At 48.4% G+C, this 17,911-nt stretch overlaps 1 protein-coding gene and 5 non-coding genes across 7 annotated transcripts in view; 1 reads left to right on the forward strand and 5 right to left on the reverse strand.

Annotated features, from left to right (window-relative positions):
* Nucleotides 1–3,582: 3,582 nt before the first annotated feature.
* Nucleotides 3,583–3,665, forward strand: Trnal-cag. Its single transcript has one exon. It is a non-coding gene; the product is annotated as a tRNA-Leu (tRNA).
* A 267-nt stretch (nt 3,666–3,932) lies between these two features.
* Nucleotides 3,933–4,015, reverse strand: Trnal-cag. Its single transcript has one exon. It is a non-coding gene; the product is annotated as a tRNA-Leu (tRNA).
* A 923-nt stretch (nt 4,016–4,938) lies between these two features.
* Trnal-cag lies at nt 4,939–5,021 on the reverse strand. Its single transcript has one exon. It is a non-coding gene; the product is annotated as a tRNA-Leu (tRNA).
* Nucleotides 5,022–5,270: 249 nt separating this feature from the next.
* Nucleotides 5,271–5,353, reverse strand: Trnal-cag. Its single transcript has one exon. It is a non-coding gene; the product is annotated as a tRNA-Leu (tRNA).
* Nucleotides 5,354–5,752: 399 nt separating this feature from the next.
* Nucleotides 5,753–5,835, reverse strand: Trnal-cag. Its single transcript has one exon. It is a non-coding gene; the product is annotated as a tRNA-Leu (tRNA).
* Nucleotides 5,836–6,909: 1,074 nt separating this feature from the next.
* The window catches only part of LOC121600199 (ras-associated and pleckstrin homology domains-containing protein 1), a 53,331-nt gene continuing 42,329 nt past the window's right edge, over nt 6,910–17,911 (reverse strand). For both annotated transcript variants that reach the window (XM_041928617.1, XM_041928624.1), the window contains 3 exons: nt 12,558–13,561; nt 12,107–12,479; nt 6,910–12,015 (listed from right to left, as the gene is read on the reverse strand). In XM_041928617.1, the coding sequence (XP_041784551.1) occupies nt 9,919–12,015; nt 12,107–12,479; nt 12,558–13,561 (3,474 nt within the window). In that variant the 3' untranslated portion in view covers nt 6,910–9,918. The remainder of the gene's footprint in view (nt 12,016–12,106; nt 12,480–12,557; nt 13,562–17,911) is intronic.

Here is a 17,911-nt window from a genome sequence, read left to right on the forward strand (position 1 = left end):
GGCAGTTCATTATTTTACAATAATTAAGAAATATTGATTTATTTATGTTTGATTCGGTTTATTTCCACTCCATTTGAGTGTTTCTATATTAGCGCAAGAGTATAATGTTTATTATGATAATGTGACTTACATTTTCTTTTTAAAATTATCCTCCTTTTTTACATTGTTTCACTTTACGGTGTACACTGTTAATAAAATATTACCAAAATATGTATATTAAACTATTTAATTCTGCTAAAATGCCATCCATTTTGTCGATCCGCTCCCTTACATCCAGCCACTCATCATCATATCACATTGAAATGTAAAGCAATTTCTGGCGCCATTTTTCAAATTCCACCAAACTCAACCCTCTGCTGGACCGGTTGGTCCAGCAGCGCTGATTGGCAAATGGATCTGTAACCCTCTTGGGCTATTTTCCCAACTACTTCTGCTGCTTCTGCAAGTGGTCTACGATTGTTAAACGATGCTGTTGTACCCGTGTTAGTTAGAAACCCGTTTGCTTAATCGAAGAGGCCGTTCCCTTACAGAAGCAAAAAAAAAACCGGACCGGGGTCAAGCCGATGCCAAACTGACCGGGACCGATTTAATTTAATAAACGTTCCCCGGGCCCCGGGCACGAGACGCGCATATACGCGCTTTCTTAATCTTGCCGCGTTCCCGCCAATCCCAAGCACTAAAACGCCGATGAATGGTGCACCGACACGAGGGTTCCTTAGCCGGAATAGGGTTGCTATTTTTATTATGTTGTAGTTACACACGGATTGCAATTGCCTTCCTTCTTAAAACACTCCCTACTTCCTTTGGCAACCCTTTCGGGCAAGACAAATTGTCGGCACTACCACACACACACACACGTGCACATTGCAAACTGACCATTGGTCAAACGTGCACAACCGTAAACGGGGTTATGACACTTGGCCCCTTAAAGGTCGGTCCTGTCTGCCCCTTTTGGAAACAGTGAGCAGTAGCGGTCAAGCAAGGGGGAAAGCACGTGGAGTTAAGAATAAAGATTTAATTTTAAGGTCCTCAAAACTTCGCCCATTTTGCAAGCTCGAGGTCAGGAAGGAAAGGGAAGCGGTCAATCTTATGCGTTAAAAGGTCCACGAGGCACCACATCACCGTTTGGTGGACAGTGGGCAGCACGGGATTGGGGTCGATGGGTCGCCGGTTTAAGGCTGACCTTTTTCTCACACACCGACGACCCGGTAGCCCTCGTTCACCCTTTCACCCCGTTCAATGGTGCCCAGCAGTGGCTGCTTTTCCCTTTTGCGCAACGGAATGCAATGTCGCATGCAAATGCAAATTCGAACGAGCTGACCAGGTCAACAGGGCAGGTCAAGTTTTTGGGTATGCCCGCTCGAGGGAACTATGGGCATGGGATATGGGAGACGCATCGGGGTTGGAGGGGAGATAGTTGCACAGAATTGAGATTGGTTTCAGTCTAATTATTATTATCTCCGGACAGGACCCGGACCCGGCCCGACCCTCGGGAAGCGTCTCGGGCCGGCGAGACGTCTCACTCCGGAACCCTAATCTTCCGGAACGCTGGGATTGCTGACCGGTAGGCCAAATAAAAAAAAAGGTCGATCCGCTGCTGACCAACGGTCAAGAAGCAACAGACAACCGGACGGACGGACGGACGGACGGCCGAACAGCAGTTAGGCGTCCCATTTTGGCAAGGGTCAAATCAAGTAGTTAGTTTGTAACCATTTACACGGGTACTTCTGCTTGAGCCGGGGCAAATGTTTTGCTGCTTACAAGCGATAAAACTTGTTTTACTATTTTTATGCGCGTTGCCTGTTCGACCGTTGCTTTTGGATTGGGTCGCATTTTAATTTTACGATTGACCGATCGAAACGCCCCGTGATCTCTGGTCACACCAAACCAGCCCGAACACGAACACCTTTGTGTGTCTTACGCTGGTATAGTTGCGTGAGCTGATTTATCACCTTTATGGGAAGATGACCTCTCTTCCATTCGGAATTGTACCGTGATTTGTTCCCCCCCCCCTTTCTTTCGTATTGCTTGCCCTCGAGCAAAGAGTCGTGCTTGTGTTTGATGGAAATTATATGAACTGCGAATAATTAAATCCATCCCAAAAAAGGTCGACCCTTGAACTCGCCGCGGCACTCGCCGTCTACCAAGAAGTGCATGGTTTTTGGGTGTACCCGTGTTTGGGGTCCCATTGCCTTTCCGTTTGGCTATTGAAGGAATGATCTTTAAGGTGACATGCTTGACCGTTTTAGCAGTGCTGGTACTTGGTGACCGTTAGATTACATTGTAATTTAACGGGTTTTTTCTTCTTCCTCTGTTTAGCAAACAGGATGAGAATGTTCCGATGTACGTATCCAGTTAATCAGCAGGCTAACGACATCAATTTTTATCACAATTTGTTCCAAGAATTGCATTTTGCAGCCGTGCTACCACAGTATCAGACCAGACTAGAGTACCAGACCATTGAACATACAATTTGTGACAAAATCAATCATTTACTAGAGTAAAGCATCAGAACTTGGCAAGAAGAAGTTGGTAACGAAAAGAAGGACCTACGTTTGTAGCACTGCAACCTTATCTTAGCTTTGCAAAGCATTTAGTCTGCATTTGATCAGGTTTACATGGTAATATTTTGATGGCAAAGAGCTCTTCTGTATACAATAGATAGTGTAAAACACTTATTATGTTTATATTATTTGGAAAAATGATGCCTAATAGGCAATGGTGGATTTTTAGGCTACGTGTTAAAAATTATAACCATTATCTACTTTACATAACTCTCAAATGTGGCACTATGTTCTTAACCTGCTGAAATAAGAGATATGATCCCAACTGATAATGATTTTTTAAACCACCTCATTGCGTACAATATTGCATCACATTAACCATTGCGTACAAAGGCCTCTATCGGGTAGTTACGATTATTTACATTAGATGGCGCTAGTAGCTCAATTCTATTTATAGAACAATCTACAAGAACGTAGGCCTGTACCGGTGGATTGTTTTGTACAATATGATCATCTTTTAACTAATTTACTTTTAACTAAAACCAACCGAACATTGTATTGATTCAAAACAAAACTTACTTACTTATCCAACGGTACACAATCATTTTGCGGTCTTGGTCTGCAGTATCCAAAACCACTCACGCCTTGGCCTTTTACTCCACTATCACTGCCTTAATCACGCTATCACCCGGGCCTACCACGCTTCCCCGGCCCTTGTGGTCGACCTAATATAAGGGCTTCGCGAGATGAGTCGTCCAGCTCCATGCGTACGACATACGTTACCAGCCCACTGAAGTCTGGCGAGCTTGTACGAACCCTCGTACAACTAGTAATTTAGGTAGCTCCTTCATTTTCGTGCAAAACATATACAGACAGGGCCATACATCCGATTGAATGCCTTTTCCAAAGCAGCAAAGACGGTTTCGTCAGAGTTGGGATAGTATCAATTGGCAGTCAACATCCTGTCCAGCAACTCTGTCTCCATGTCCTTGTTTAGTGGTTCCAAAGTGGGTTCAAAAATATGCTGATGTTCGTGCGTATAGTTTTTATTTGTATTGGTTTTCCCCCTCACATAACAGTCAGGATGGCCGAGCGGTCTAAGGCGCTACGTTCAGGTCGTAGTCTACTCTGTAGGCGTGGGTTCGAATCCCACTTCTGACAACCAAGCTTTATTTATTTTATTGGCGTACGATGGAGAAGTATTTAAACTTTCCAAATATTATTACGCCTTTGTGTTTTACATTATTTTTACAACATTTGCACAATCAAAAATGAGAACAAAACACGACAAAAATCAAATATTGCTTTTTTCATCGTCTTTCATCATGGAAGTGCGTGTAAATGAAAGTAAATCCTTTATACTCTCACTCAATTGACGTAAATGTTAGTAGTAGTATAACCTGAATGTAAGTAACAAAAAATCTCTTTTGTCAGAAGTGGGATTCGAACCCACGCCTACAGAGTAGACTACGACCTGAACGTAGCGCCTTAGACCGCTCGGCCATCCTGACTTGTTACTCCCTCAAAGAACAATACCGTACTGGTTAGCACAGGTGGTCCCATAACCAAAAGATGTCTAACTCTCTAACATTTGAATCCCAGCCAGTTCAAATCTATTTGTAGATTAAGCATTGTATTTGTAAAAAAAAACTACAAAATACGGTTTTCTATTGCCAATTTGGAGCCTTTATAGTGAAATAATAAACATGTAACTGAAGTTAAAACACACTGATACATTCGACACATTTTCAACAACACTAACCACTAACTAAAGATGACTAGCCTCGGTCGAATGTGCGGCGTGTTTCTTCGGCTGACAATCGTTTACTGATGAAATGAATTTCGAAACAAATTGCAACTCTTCCGTCACTCTCATTCTTCCAACCTAGCGTACCATTATGTCGATTCCCGAAACACTTCTTTCTTCGATTGTGCGGCATGTGGAAGCTTCTACCGCAAGAGTTCCCGCTTGCTCCAGGTGATTCGTGGAATCAAAAAGTGAAGTATATTGGATGCAGTGCTGTAGTGATGTGCAGGGCGACCTGCACCTACTGGGACGGAGCCATCCGTAATCGATCCAGAGCTCTTTGAATTAACTCATAATGCACAAAGTGGTGCAGCAGGGGCAGCGATTCCGGTAGGTGCATGAAAGCATTACCGGTTTCGAGCCATTGGTTTAAGGAGTTTGATCACGTATGTTCACGTCAAAATAATCACGTATGTTTTCGGAGCACATCGTAAAGAATATAGTTTTTGTTTAAATATCAGCTTAATGTAATAATATTTATGCGAACATAGAGTGAAACAAACTACGTAGACAATCATTCATTCACAGTTCACAGTGTGTTTCAATGTGTACGACAAAATTGATTGGTTAAAGTCTTTATCAGGTTTATATAAGTTTAGAACTGTAACAAAAAGAGCGATTGTAAGATGTCAGAAGTGGGATTCGAACCCACGCCTACAGAGTAGACTACGACCTGAACGTAGCGCCTTAGACCGCTCGGCCATCCTGACATGTCTATTGTTTTTCAAATTCCGAGGAACCGGACACCAAATGTTATAAATAGATTTTTTATCAGTATAAACCCAACATTCAAGCAGTACTATACAATTATATTTACAATTCTATTTACATGCTTCTGAGCTCTTGAAATGAATCACTACAACTACAATTTACAACTCCATAAATTGTACCATGCATATAATCGTCAAAATAAATGTATATATGACATAACATCCGGTAACTGATAAAAAATAGTCTGTTGTCAGAAGTGGGATTCGAACCCACGCCTACAGAGTAGACTACGACCTGAACGTAGCGCCTTAGACCGCTCGGCCATCCTGACTTGTCTATTGTTTCACAACTTTCCAAGAATCGGACGCCAAATGTTATTTATAGAATGTTTAATAGATGTACAATAAAATAATAACAGCAAAATTCTATACGCAAGCTAATTGAAAGGTTCTTGAACTGTTGACGTGAATGCTTAACAATCTCAGCATTTGTAGCTCAATATACTTTGTACTTTTTGATTCATATTGATAATAACAATAATCAAAATAACATTCTTCCACAAATCAAAATAACATTTCTTGTGTTTTCGTCACTCTTACCTTTGACTTACCTTACGCTACTCAAATGTGTTTTTATGTTAATAATTCCTCTGAGAAGACTACGTCATCAGTCGTAACCATGAACGAATCCAGGAACTATTAAACAGATAAACAAACAAAAAGCATTCGAATGTCAGAAGTGGGATTCGAACCCACGCCTACAGAGTAGACTACGACCTGAACGTAGCGCCTTAGACCGCTCGGCCATCCTGACTGGTTAGAAAGATGTTAGAAAATCACAACCCGGGTCCATTCGAGTGGGGAGCCATTTGTAACCCCATTGAGGGGGGAGGTGCTTAACATATGCTGCTCAAACGACGATCACGATTGCCTTCGGCGCGTTGTTCTAAAGCAGAGATGTCAAACTCAATTTGTTCGGCGGGCACACTAGTGAACCCGCAAAGCATGCCGCGGGCCGCAATAATAAACTCAAATATCGAAACTAAAGCAAGCATACGTGAAACTTCACCTCTCATTTCAGACGAATATTCTCACAAAAGAATGTCATCACTGTCGTGATCATAAATAACATTTGAAACCCTTTTCTTTTGATTTTTATAATGGCAGCATCTTTATTTTTTGTTTTTGTTTCTTTACATACGTTACTTACGTCATCAAGCTATGGAAGCTTTGTGTTTCCGTTATTTTTATGTCTCTGCACATTAGTCAGTCCCTTAAAACGTACGTAAGGTTTTCCTCTGCCTCATCATCATCATGTCCTCGTATCACTCGTTCGGATTTACCCTTCCCCTCGCCCTTCCCCACACTATTTCACCTGTACAAACGCACACACTCACCCCGTACAAACATATCCACGCACAGTATTATAGGCTCAAACACGATTTCAAACGTCTTCGTCGCAAAACAATCCACAGAAAGGCATGCACAGATTGAGTTTTTACTTTATGTGTAGTTTACTATTCGTTTCCATTGTTTCCAGAGAGCGAAAAGCCAGTAGGTATAAATGGAGGTGTGCTTTGTTGGCGCAGGAACATTCAAGCTAAGTATGTGTATATATCCTCTATCGATCAGTCACTTCGTTCTTCGCTATCGTCTTTCACCACTAAGCTACATTTAGCTACCATTCCTCTCACTCTTTCTCTGTCTCTCTGCAAACAGGCGATCTTCCCGCGTACGATCAAAGTAAAACCTTACAATTGTTACAGACGGTTCCGTTTTGCCGGAAACAGCGTTGGCTGTTACGGCTTTCACTCTGCGCCACACTAACTAAATAGCTCTACTATGTCCTATTGGCTTGTTCCTGTATATGGAGTTTGGTTCGTGTTACAACAGCGTTTCACTAGAGCAAGCTAACACCAGACACTCTGCTCTCTGCTTTCTCATAAAATCTCCCAACGAACGGCACCAATGAAAGCAGATCGGGAAAATGGATGTTTGATTCGCTAATAGTATTATTGTAAGATCGACTCCTCCACTGCTCCCAACTCGTTTGTTGACGGTTTGTGTTAAGCTGTTTTAGAATATTTATAGGTTAGTCTTGTATACAAAGTGTGTAACTCGTCCCACAAAAGCGTGGTCCGTCGACAATCTCACAAAAAGAAGCGTTGATCAAAAGCAGCTTGTGGCTAAGGGTGGTGTGTAGTTAGTTAGTTCTATTTTATGATCTCCAAACCCGACTACTATTTGACATTACCCAGAAGGTCTGATTAGAGATGATTGATTTCGATAGCTAAACGCGAAGACGGAAGTATCGTTATGTTATTTGATTCGTGCATTTGCGTGTGCAAATGTGTGATCTTACTACAGGGAGAGTGTGATCGTCTGAGGATAGTTATTGTATTTGGCAAATCGTTTATTATTATTGTTTGTGTGATAGTTACGCGAACTTAAACTATTCCTTCGGAATTTGTTTGCCTTCCGATCGATACCAAACAAGCCATAAATACGTGCACGGAAGGAACAGCCCTTCCCTTCTTTCTGTCTTTCCCGATCACTACAATTTACGGTAATTTTGAAAGCACCAGTGTTTTTTTTATTATTATTTTGTTCCTAATAATATATTACTCTGTCGCCCGCCCGCCCGCCCGCCCGTTCGCAAATGTTACCTTTGCTAAACGATTTAATGTTGTTGCTACTGTATCCATATTTTATCGTCCAATATATAAGTGTGGGACAGTGTAAAATGTGTTATCGAAAAAAGAAACAAACGATCGTACCTCCAGAACCGGCCCCTACCCCCCTTGCAAAAAAACACTCACTCTCCTGGGGCGGATTCCTGTTTCTCCGCGCCATCAAAATCACTCCCCACAAGGGGTGCGCCCAACCTTCTTCGCCCAATATCCGTCATCAGCGGGTAAAATTCACCGTTTGTAAAATTATTGTACGCGCCTCCCGCACAAAACTGTGATGGTGTTCGCAATTAATAATTCGTAGTCCGTTTATGCTGCCGTTTCGTTTTGTATGTGTGTGTGTTTTTTTTCTGTGCTTTTATTATGCTTTATAGTTTCTTATCGTACTAATGATTCATTTCGCAATGCGTATTTTGCGGACGTGCTCTTGTCAGTAAAATTGTCATAAATCGATGCCTTAGTTCCCAAAAGTCGTGTCCTAACACGTGGGACACCGTTCACCGCTTCTGCATCATCTGCTGCTTCCGGAAACGCTTAATAGTAACACCATTCAATGACGAAAAACACGATTAAATAAAAGCCGATCAATTCAAAGCGATCTCTACCTCTACTACACACGGTTGTCTGTTGACAATCTAACGTTTACAACCGGCACAGGAGAAACAACGGGGTTTTTTTTTTAAGCAAAAAGCATTGGTTCGTTTGCGTTCGTCGTAACATAACATCTAACACTACCCTAGCGGACGAGCGCGCAAGAGCACGCCTCTACACCATCCGAAACAAACAAACAATCAAAGAAAAACGACGAAAAAGCACAGAGTAGTAGTTTGTATAGTTGGCGTACATGAAATACGAAGGGTTTCTACGAAGGTTTATTACGACACTAGTGGTAATATTAGTATGCGTCTTCCTTAGCACAAAAAAACTACACTTAGCCCATGGCACTTGCTGTTATTACATCGTTCGCACACGCAAAACCTCATCCGATCGCATCGCGGGTTTTGATCCCTAAATTCTTGTCTGCCTTTCTGCTCGCTCCGCCGCTATAAGCAAACCGGTAAAAAAAAACTGTACAGAACGTTACGCCTCTGGATCCTCTCTACCGACGGCACATACGGGACTGTTAGGTTCTTCCCACAGATTTGGTTTATAGTTAGAACATGCTCCGTTTTTTACATCTTTTGCGTTCCAACGTGGCTTCAGTGCCCTTTAGTTTAGGATGCCTAGCTAGACGCATCCACCAACTTCTGCTCTCTCACTCGCTCAGTCTAACAACAACCCTCACCCCATGACCCTCAAGAAGGTGATCCTCGACTCGATCTTCCTCCCAATTCGCGTATTATTGGTTCTGCAGGAGCCGGATATTTTATATCGCTTAACAACAACAATCATCGAAAAACTCGCTCGTTTCATTCGTGATCCGTTTCTAAATTAATTCTCGCTCCCGCCATCCCTAGTAGTCCCTCCCTCTCGGTGCAATAAACTGTACACAAATCCGGAAACAAGTGCCCACGGTTATCTCTTTCCCCCGTTTCCGGATCAAGATTCTTAAAACACACTAGTGTCCGCAAATATAATGAACTATTTTACACATATAAGCATTCGATTCTGTTCGATCGTTCTGGCGCAGATCGTAGTTAAAGTTATTCCCGTTCCACGTCGCTCGCTAATTGGAGTGGGCAAAACTGTTTAAAAAATTTCAATAAATTATCCTTATACGACACTTTCATTCGCTTCGCTTCAGTGACAAACGTTGCCTTTGCTACTGCTAATCACAATAATGATTGATCGATTACGAGCTTCCTTTCTCCGAGTTGCCCGATTCGCTGCACCTGCCGTGCACTACACGTCATGCAGATCTTGCTAATCTTAGTGGCTTGTAGTTAGTGATAGACTAAACAGAAAAGCGAAAGAAAACTTCCATTTCTTTTCCCTAAAGCAGACTTTCAGTTCGCACGGATTTCGCAACCACCCGCGTGTTCGATGCCTTGGCAATCACACACAGGATTGGGGGCCAGTCTTACGTCACCATCCGCACATCTTAGGCGCGCGCCTGCCGTCATCTATCACACCCGAAGCTAGTACGTATCCGTTTTAGTAGTAGTAGTAGTAGTAGCAGTAGTAGTGGTAGTAGTAGTAGTGGTGGTATTAGTTGTAGTAGTGGTATCTTCCTTCCTGCATTGTGGCCAATACAGGCACAGCAGGGTTCAGACCCGTTGCTGATGGGGCGGCTGATGTTGCTGCTGCTGTTGGTGCTGCTGCTGCTGCTGCTGCAGGTATTGATGGGCGAGCAGCTGTTGATGGTGATGAAGATGAGCTGGCAGGGGCTGTTGCGACAGGGCAGGCCCCGGCTGTCCAGCGGTGGTGGTCAGCTGCGTTTTTTCGCTGCGCTTTGGTGGTGGTGGAGGTGGCCGCTTCTTTATGCTACCACCACCACCGCCTCCCTGCAACATGGGTCCACCAGCGGTCGGGGGAAGGTGCGGGTGCGCTGGTACTGCCGACACGTTCGCTGCCACGATCGGGTAGTTCGGTTCCATGCCCATGTTGCTGCCCAGGTTCTCGTACAGCCCGTCCGGTGCCGCACCGTAGTGCTCCTGCACCCAGTTGCTCACGTTGGCCGTCTCGCGGTAGTAGGGCGTGGCGGACGAGTACAGCTCACTGCCACCGCCACCGCCGTGGATGTCGCGGAACCCAAGCACCTCGTGCGGGGTCGTGGCCGGTTCGAGCTTGCACTTTTGCGCCACCTGCCACTTCTTGTTCATCACGCGCTGGAGATCTTTCAGGAAGTCGCGCGGCGGATTGGCGCTCGATTCGCTCAGCCGCTTCGGCGACGTGTACGTGGTGGAGAGGCGCGTCGCCTCCGCACGGGGCGGCGGAGCGGGCGGACCGACACTGTACGAGGCGCAGATGCGCCTCGGCGACGGTGGCACTTCCTGCATTACTACCTCGTCCTCGAAGCACACCTTGCGCCGCAGCAGCACGGGCGATTCGGCAAAGGAGACGCTCTTCGCGGGGGCTGGCGGCGGTGTCGCCACCTCGGCGCCCGAAGCTGACCCACCCTCGCCCCCGTTGTACGGTGGCGGGGCCTTGTACGGCGGTGCCTTCAGGGCGGATGGTTTCAGCGTCTTCGAGTAGATCGGTTCCTTCTTCAGGATGGCGGCGGCCGGTGCCGGGTTTGGTAGCGTGTGGCTGTTCAGCTTCATAATGGACTGTGCGACGGAGGGCATCACATTCGCTGCCGGCCGCTTTTCCTGCTGGCTGTCAGCCCTGGCGACCGGGGAAGACTGCACTGCGGTTGGCATGGAGGGGGAGGCTGCTGGTGCCGCTGTTGTACCACCAACGGCCGCGGACGGTGGTGGAGGCGGCGGCAATTGCACGGACGCGAGCGACAGTTGAGATCCACTGAATGAGTTGTCGAGCTCGTTCGGGGGTGGCGGTGGTGGCAGCGAATCGAGCGACAGGGTAGAGCCGGAAAAGTTCGCTCCCATCGGGTCGTCCGCGGCGGGCGGGGGCGGCGGTGGCGGCAGCGAAAACGTCGAGTCAGTCATGCAGGACGGTACCGGTTCAATGATCGTCGTCGTCGCGCCGGGGACGTTACCACCACCATTGCCCCCGTTCGGCGTTACGATTGTGGGGTGGCCCCCCGAGGGGCTCAGGATTGTCACCGGCGGCGGTTCAAAGTTGACCGGCGTGTTCAGCACACTGCCGACCGGCGTTGGCGTTGAGGCGGACGAGCTCATGCTTTCGATTGAGCCGCGGTTTTGCGTCGGCATGGGGCGGCGCTTAAGCGTACCGCTGCCCGTGCTCTCCTCGCTTCTTCGCCGACTGTGGCGCCGGGTCAGCGTGCCGCCCTCGCCGATCGAGCCCGAGCCCACCGAGCTGGGCGAATCTTTCAGCCGCGTCGTCTCGCCGACCTCCTTCAGCTGGCGCGTCATCGAGGTGAGGGGCAGATTTGGTTTCATCGAGGGTTTGCGCTTGATCGTGCCAGTCGGGAACTCGGAATCGAACCCGTTGTTCTCGTCCGACAGGCAGCCGCTCGAGCTGGAGGAGGACGCTCGCGAGAGCCGCCCGTTACCGTTGGCAGTGCAGTTGTTGGCGTTGCTGCCGTTGGTGGCGCTGAGAGGAACTAGTAGATGGTTGCTGCCACTGCCGCTGCTGTTGCTGCTGCCCGTGCTGCACTGCGAGGGCACGGACGAGACGATGCTTCCGATGGAGCTGCTTCTGGCCGAGCTGAGCTTGTCCAGCTCGTCCCGGGCCAAATCGTCCAGCAGCGTCCGGTGGTTGTCGAGCAGCTTCTTGCCATACTACACGGGGGAGGAGTGGAATGGGGGCAAAGATAAAAAAGGGAGACGTTAAAATGCTGCTTCACGGTGGGACGTTGCACTACAAACTAACCTTCATCACGCGTATGGCAGTGATCCAGTTTTCCATCGTCGACGCATCTTCCGCGCACAGCATCTTCACCGACCGTATGCCCTTCACACCGGCCGGCAGCTTCGGGCAGCGCAGCGCGAATGTGTAGTCCGACGGCGCTTTGTGCTTCTTCTTCCAGCCCAGCCCCCGGTACACCTCGTGCCCGGCAAACAGTGCCAGACAGAGCAGATCTTTGGCCGAGCGTGTCTTTTCCTTCGGATAGTAGTGCAGCCCGGACGCGCGCAGCACGAAGTGATACTTTTTCCAGCCCTTCTTGGCGTCGTTCTTCATGTACAGGGGCCCCTCGAGGGCAATTTGGCTCCCGCTGTTGAAAAACTCATCCAGCAGCATGGTCCTGTGGTGAAGAAGAGAAACAAAAACATTAGACTCGGCTCTACCTCCCCGAGAGAAGCCACGTTGAGCTGTCCCTTACCTCGTATGCTCGTCGTGTTCGCTTCCGGGCGCCATCTGGGTGCCGGGCAGGAACGCTTCCGGCGTCTTGAACAGGGCCACCTTGTCCGGCCGCTGCAGGAACAGGACACGATTCTTCGAGTCGCGATTCCACAGCATCAGGTTGTCGACCAGCATCTCGTGGTCCTCGAACAGCCGCTCCATCTGGTGCTCGGGCAGATGCTCCACGATGGCCCAGGTCGGTTCCATCTGCACGTGGTTTTTGTCGGCCAGCAGGCGCGTCACGTGCCCGCAGCTCATCGTTTCGTCCACCAGCAGTGACTTGGATGCACCGTCGGCGGTGAACGCCTTCACGAACAGTCGCCTTACCGACGCCTGCTCTAGCTTTTGTAGGGCGAGGTGAATTTTGGCCTGCTTGCCACCATCTGGCTGGTTGTTGTTGTTGTTGCCGATCGTTTGTCCCGATAATGCTGTGGGTACACTGTTGGCAACCATACCACCCGACGCCGCCGCCACCGCCGCTGCCTGTAGGTGCTTCAAATGCGAGTGGCTTACACTGCTGGAGGCGGACGATTCGCTCGACATCAGCGACACCGTGTCGCTGAAGGCGGAATCATTATCCGGACTGTCGGTGCGCGGTTCCCGGTGCAGGCTGATGCTGCCACCGCCGACGCCTCCACCCATACCGCTGGCAATGCTGCCTCCGCTGCAGACCGTATCGGCCGCGACACTGCTGCAGCCGCTCTCGGACGACAGCGTCGTATTGGTGGCGGCCGATATCGTGGAGTTGGTGCGACTGTGGCTGCGACCGTGCCGCAGATCGCCCCGCTCCTCCAGTATGCTCAGCTCGCCCAGGATGGCATCCAGCTCAGCCTCCTGCGTCTCCTCCAGGTTCGCCATCGAGAAGCGGTACGAATCGGTCCGTTCGGCAGATGTGTTACTTTTCGGTCGCAGACGAGCTGCCGCTGTTACTGTCGCTGCTGCTGGGTTGACGGTGGTTCCCGGTGTGCCGCTGATATCAAAACTCTGCAAAAGGAGGGGAGAGGAGGAGAGCAAAAATTGAAGTCAGTTCCACTCGGTTGCGTTTTTAATCGACAGGAGAGAGAGAGAGATAGTGGTAGATGCTGCTAAGATTAGAGCGCTCGCTGGAACAGTTCTGCCTCACGGTTCATATGAATTCCGGCTGGTCATTCCCCATGACTTCTTCACTTATCAAAATGTTCAAGCGCACAACCCACGATGGTAGTATACACAGCTGCTGATGGGAGAGGTAGCAATGGCCCGCTGGTGTTCTATCGGGCGCTTTTTTAAATGATGAACCACTTCCGTGTTCACAAGCGTGACCGATTCGTTCACTGAACTCCGCGGCACTGTGGCAAGTGTATGAAGCTTCGGTAAAACAAACACGACCAACCCACGACCATCAACTGACCAGAGAGCGAGCCCGGAAAACCAGACCCGATTGTCTGTCTGCACAGTTCGTTCGCCAGGGGTTTCGTTGTCAAAATAACTCGATTTAGCTCAGGATATTTCATCTCCCTCGTGCCGTAGTCGACGTCTTCTGTAGCCTACTTACGATAATCTCTCACTTGTGTTACTGATGCAGGGTTTCTCACTAGACGCCAAACTAGAACACGCCTCGCTGTCCTCGTCCGTCAGATCACACAAATTCCCTCACCATTTGCTATAATCCAACGCCTACTAGAGCGCACACACTATCTTCCAACTCCCAACGGGTTCAAAGATCTGGGGGTCGCGCGGCACGCACTGTTCACGGCACCCAGCGCCATTAGTCACCAGCACTATAAACTCTAACCAGAAATACGGAGAAATGAAAACACATTTTCCTGAAGACTCCCCCCCCCCCTCCTCCATTGCATGTCCCACACATGGCTAGGGTTGAATTCCGTGCTACTACAGATGCGCTTCAACAAACACCCAGTAACAGTAGCAGCAGCAGCACTACCATACACGACCACCGCTCGACACGTTTGTTTGTTTTTATGGGAATACTTATTCCACTGTACTTCGCGGTCGCCGCGAATATCTTACGGTCTGCTTCTCAGAATTCCCGTTATTACTCACAGGCTTTACCGTGGGAAGGTTCGTCTCGGCAAAAGGCAATCGATCCCCGACGGATACACACCACACTGCACGGGTCAAAATTCATTGAGAAATTTTCCCCGATAAATAAACTTACAAACCCACACATACACACACACACAAACATTCACACTTGCGCATAGCCGTATATTCGCGTTTTACTACGGGAATTCTTCAACCGCAGAATCCATTGCATCATACCGCAATTGCAATACACACACTCACATGCAAGCTGGAGGAACAGAGAAACCGGAATCTTTCCAGAGTGGCTGAAAAAACAATCAATCTTAAGGAGGGGTGGGGGGGGGCGGGATACGAAAATAAACTTCCTTGGAATTCTGGGTCCACGCAGCGCACAACCAGAGCACAATGCAATCAACGGAAGGAGGAAGGAGGTCCACGGATGTGTGGGATGATACCGCAGAGTCGTTCCGTTTTCCATTTTCGCTAAAATGTTGCACCACACAGCAACTAGAACGCGTACACAGCAGTTTTGCGGCTCCTGCTCTCCTCCCCCTCCCAAGATTTGTCCTGGGTACGTGGGTGGGTAGTTTAATGGCACCTTTTGAATCACTTCTGTTCGCGGAATTAGCATTTCGCACCATCGGGCCACCCCGGTACTAAAACACTACACGATCAGCGCCAACAGAGAGGAGAGAGGCGTCTAGTGTAGTCGCTACTTGTGTCCATTTGCATTTCTTTGGATGTGGGCCCGTTTTTTTTATTATTATTACTGGCCCCAATTAGCCAATTAGCAGGTAACACACATCGCCACGCCTCGCATTTTATTTTGGTGTCTTAACTCACCCCGCACGTTTTACGCTAAACACCACTGTGCTGCTCTGACAGATGAAGGTTTGGGATTTGTTGCGGCCATCAGCAATCTTCTCTCGGGTACGGCAACCAAGAACTGCAAACCGACCGACACACGGCAAAACAGCGCACAATTCTAGCGACCAGTGACTAATCGCTGCCGTGCCGTGACTGTACACCGCTCATGCTGGAAATGACTTTTCTCCTTGCGACTGCGAAATTGTGCGCAAGCAATGTTTGTGTGCGATAGCGGGAAACAACTAACTTTTTTCAGCAGCGTAAAAACGTATACACAACAAACTACAGGCACACGAGAAGGAGGTGCGCTTTACTTTAACGAAAACGGTTTTATTATTTGCGGTCCGGGTCCCTCCCCGGTGTGATGTTTCACCGAATGGACGGTTTTTTTGCGAGTGCTTCTGTGCTTGTTGTTTTGCAGTGCTTGGTCCGTGCCGTTCCGTCCAGTATGTGTGTTCGTGTGTTTGCGTGTCTGTTCGCGACTGCTCGCGGAAACAGACAGGCACGTGAACGCATGCGCCCCGAAAATGCACGCCACGAAAGAGCGTTGCGTTTCCTTCGCTCCGTCTCTCACCCGTCGAATTCCTGCTTTTCCAGCAATTTTTCACTTGTGTGTGTGCGTGAGTGGTGCAGCAGACAGATGCAGAACGAAGGAAGCCCTCCCAAATAGTGTGTTCGGGGGTGAATCGATATTAAATGTCGGCAAACTTGTCCCGGTTTGACAGTTCACACAAGCGCAAGTTCGAGGTTAGGGCATGCAAGCGCGGCACAATGCACATAGCGAATGTTGCTGCAGAGGGCGCTGCAAGCGTACCGCTGTACAGCAAAGCATTTACAGCGGAACAGCCGCCCGGTTGTCGGAATTCGGCTAAGTAGCCACTGGCATCTGGATAAATAGCGGAGTGGGGCAAAAAAAAAAAAGAAAAAGTAGGCGCCGTCGTACACGAGAAGGACGCCCGGCCCGGAATGCACAACAACTCCGTGGTGTTCGTGATGAATGAAAACAGTGCACTCGGCTGTTCAGCTGTGACGTCAATTCGCGGGCAAACATCATTCACAGACGACGCCGCGCGGACGTGGATGATTCATCCGCGCATGAATGGAGAAGCTGTGGAAAGGTGTCTACGAGCAGGAAATATTCCGCGAAGTCGCCCGCTTCGGGAACCGGTTGGTAAGTGTGGTGTGTGTCTGTTGGCGATCTTGTTCCCGGTCGTCAGCTGATTGGGCGAAGGCAGCAAACCCAGGGGGAGAAAAAATACGGCTGTGCTAATTAGGCAAGCCGGTGGAAGGCAAGCGGTGTAGAAAGGGATGTCTCAACACACATCGAGCGATTGCAGAGACCAAGTTGGCGTGAGTAATCGTAACACGATCAAGTATGGCACACCGCCAGAGAGTGACAATCCCAAGATGGATGTGTGAATTACAATTGAGGCGGTAAGCAAAAGAAGGTGATGACAGCGGATGAGCTTCCTCAGATGAATACAAATCCGATCCGCGGAGGTGTGTGCGTTGTTATGCAATGCCCACATGTGTGTCACGCGATCCGTGACCTGTGATTTCTAAACACTTCTGCAATCCGGATGAGTGTAAATGCATTGCAATAGTGCTCGACGGCTGACCACCTGGTAGCGAAATTCAACACCTAATGACAGGCGGTCCACCCCCGTGCAACCCCGCGACAATTCCATCCTGCGAATCAATGGTACACAATTAGATTAAGAAGAAGTGTGAGCGGATTTTTTTCTTTTGTCTCGCGGCTCGCGGCACTTGTAAGGCGGCGAATTACACCAATCCTCCTACTACTAGACATACACACGCATGGACAGGTTACGCGCATATTACGGTAACATTGTCGCTTGCCGGCCTTTTGAGAAGCTTTAGACAAGGGCCCCCCATACCAGCCAAGCTTTCACCCGAACGGACAAACGAACCCGTTCGAAAAGTGCTCCAACCTCCCACCTGCGCCCGGATTGTGCCACTTTGAGGTTGCCATTTTTGTAATTCCATTGGCGGCAGCAGCATGAAACCCTATAGGAATTGAATTGGAACAAGCTAACCTAGTTGCTGGTGCATGCAAGCTTTAGAACATAATTTAACTTCCGTGACGTTGGAGCTGGAGTAACGTCCCTGGTTGACCAGGGAAATAGCCCGAGTCAACTTAATTAAATACCATCTCTGCTCCTAATCCCCTGTGCTGGACAATTCATCGTGCGGTAAATACCAACCCGTCACGTGTCACACGACGAAATTATGCTTCCATTCTGCTCACCAGTTTCCACAACCACAAATCACACAGTCGTTGTGTCGTCAAACAAATTGTATCGCCTTACGCGCGTAGAGTTGGGGTAACTTAAGCCAAGCGCAGAAAGCCCGGAAAGAACTGTATCATTGTTACTGTTCCAACCTCCACACAATGAACAAAAAAAAAAAACAATCAAGTGG

Source organism: Anopheles merus, chromosome 2R (assembly GCF_017562075.2).
Source record: "Anopheles merus strain MAF chromosome 2R, AmerM5.1, whole genome shotgun sequence".
Classification (NCBI taxonomy): domain Eukaryota; kingdom Metazoa; phylum Arthropoda; class Insecta; order Diptera; family Culicidae; genus Anopheles; species Anopheles merus.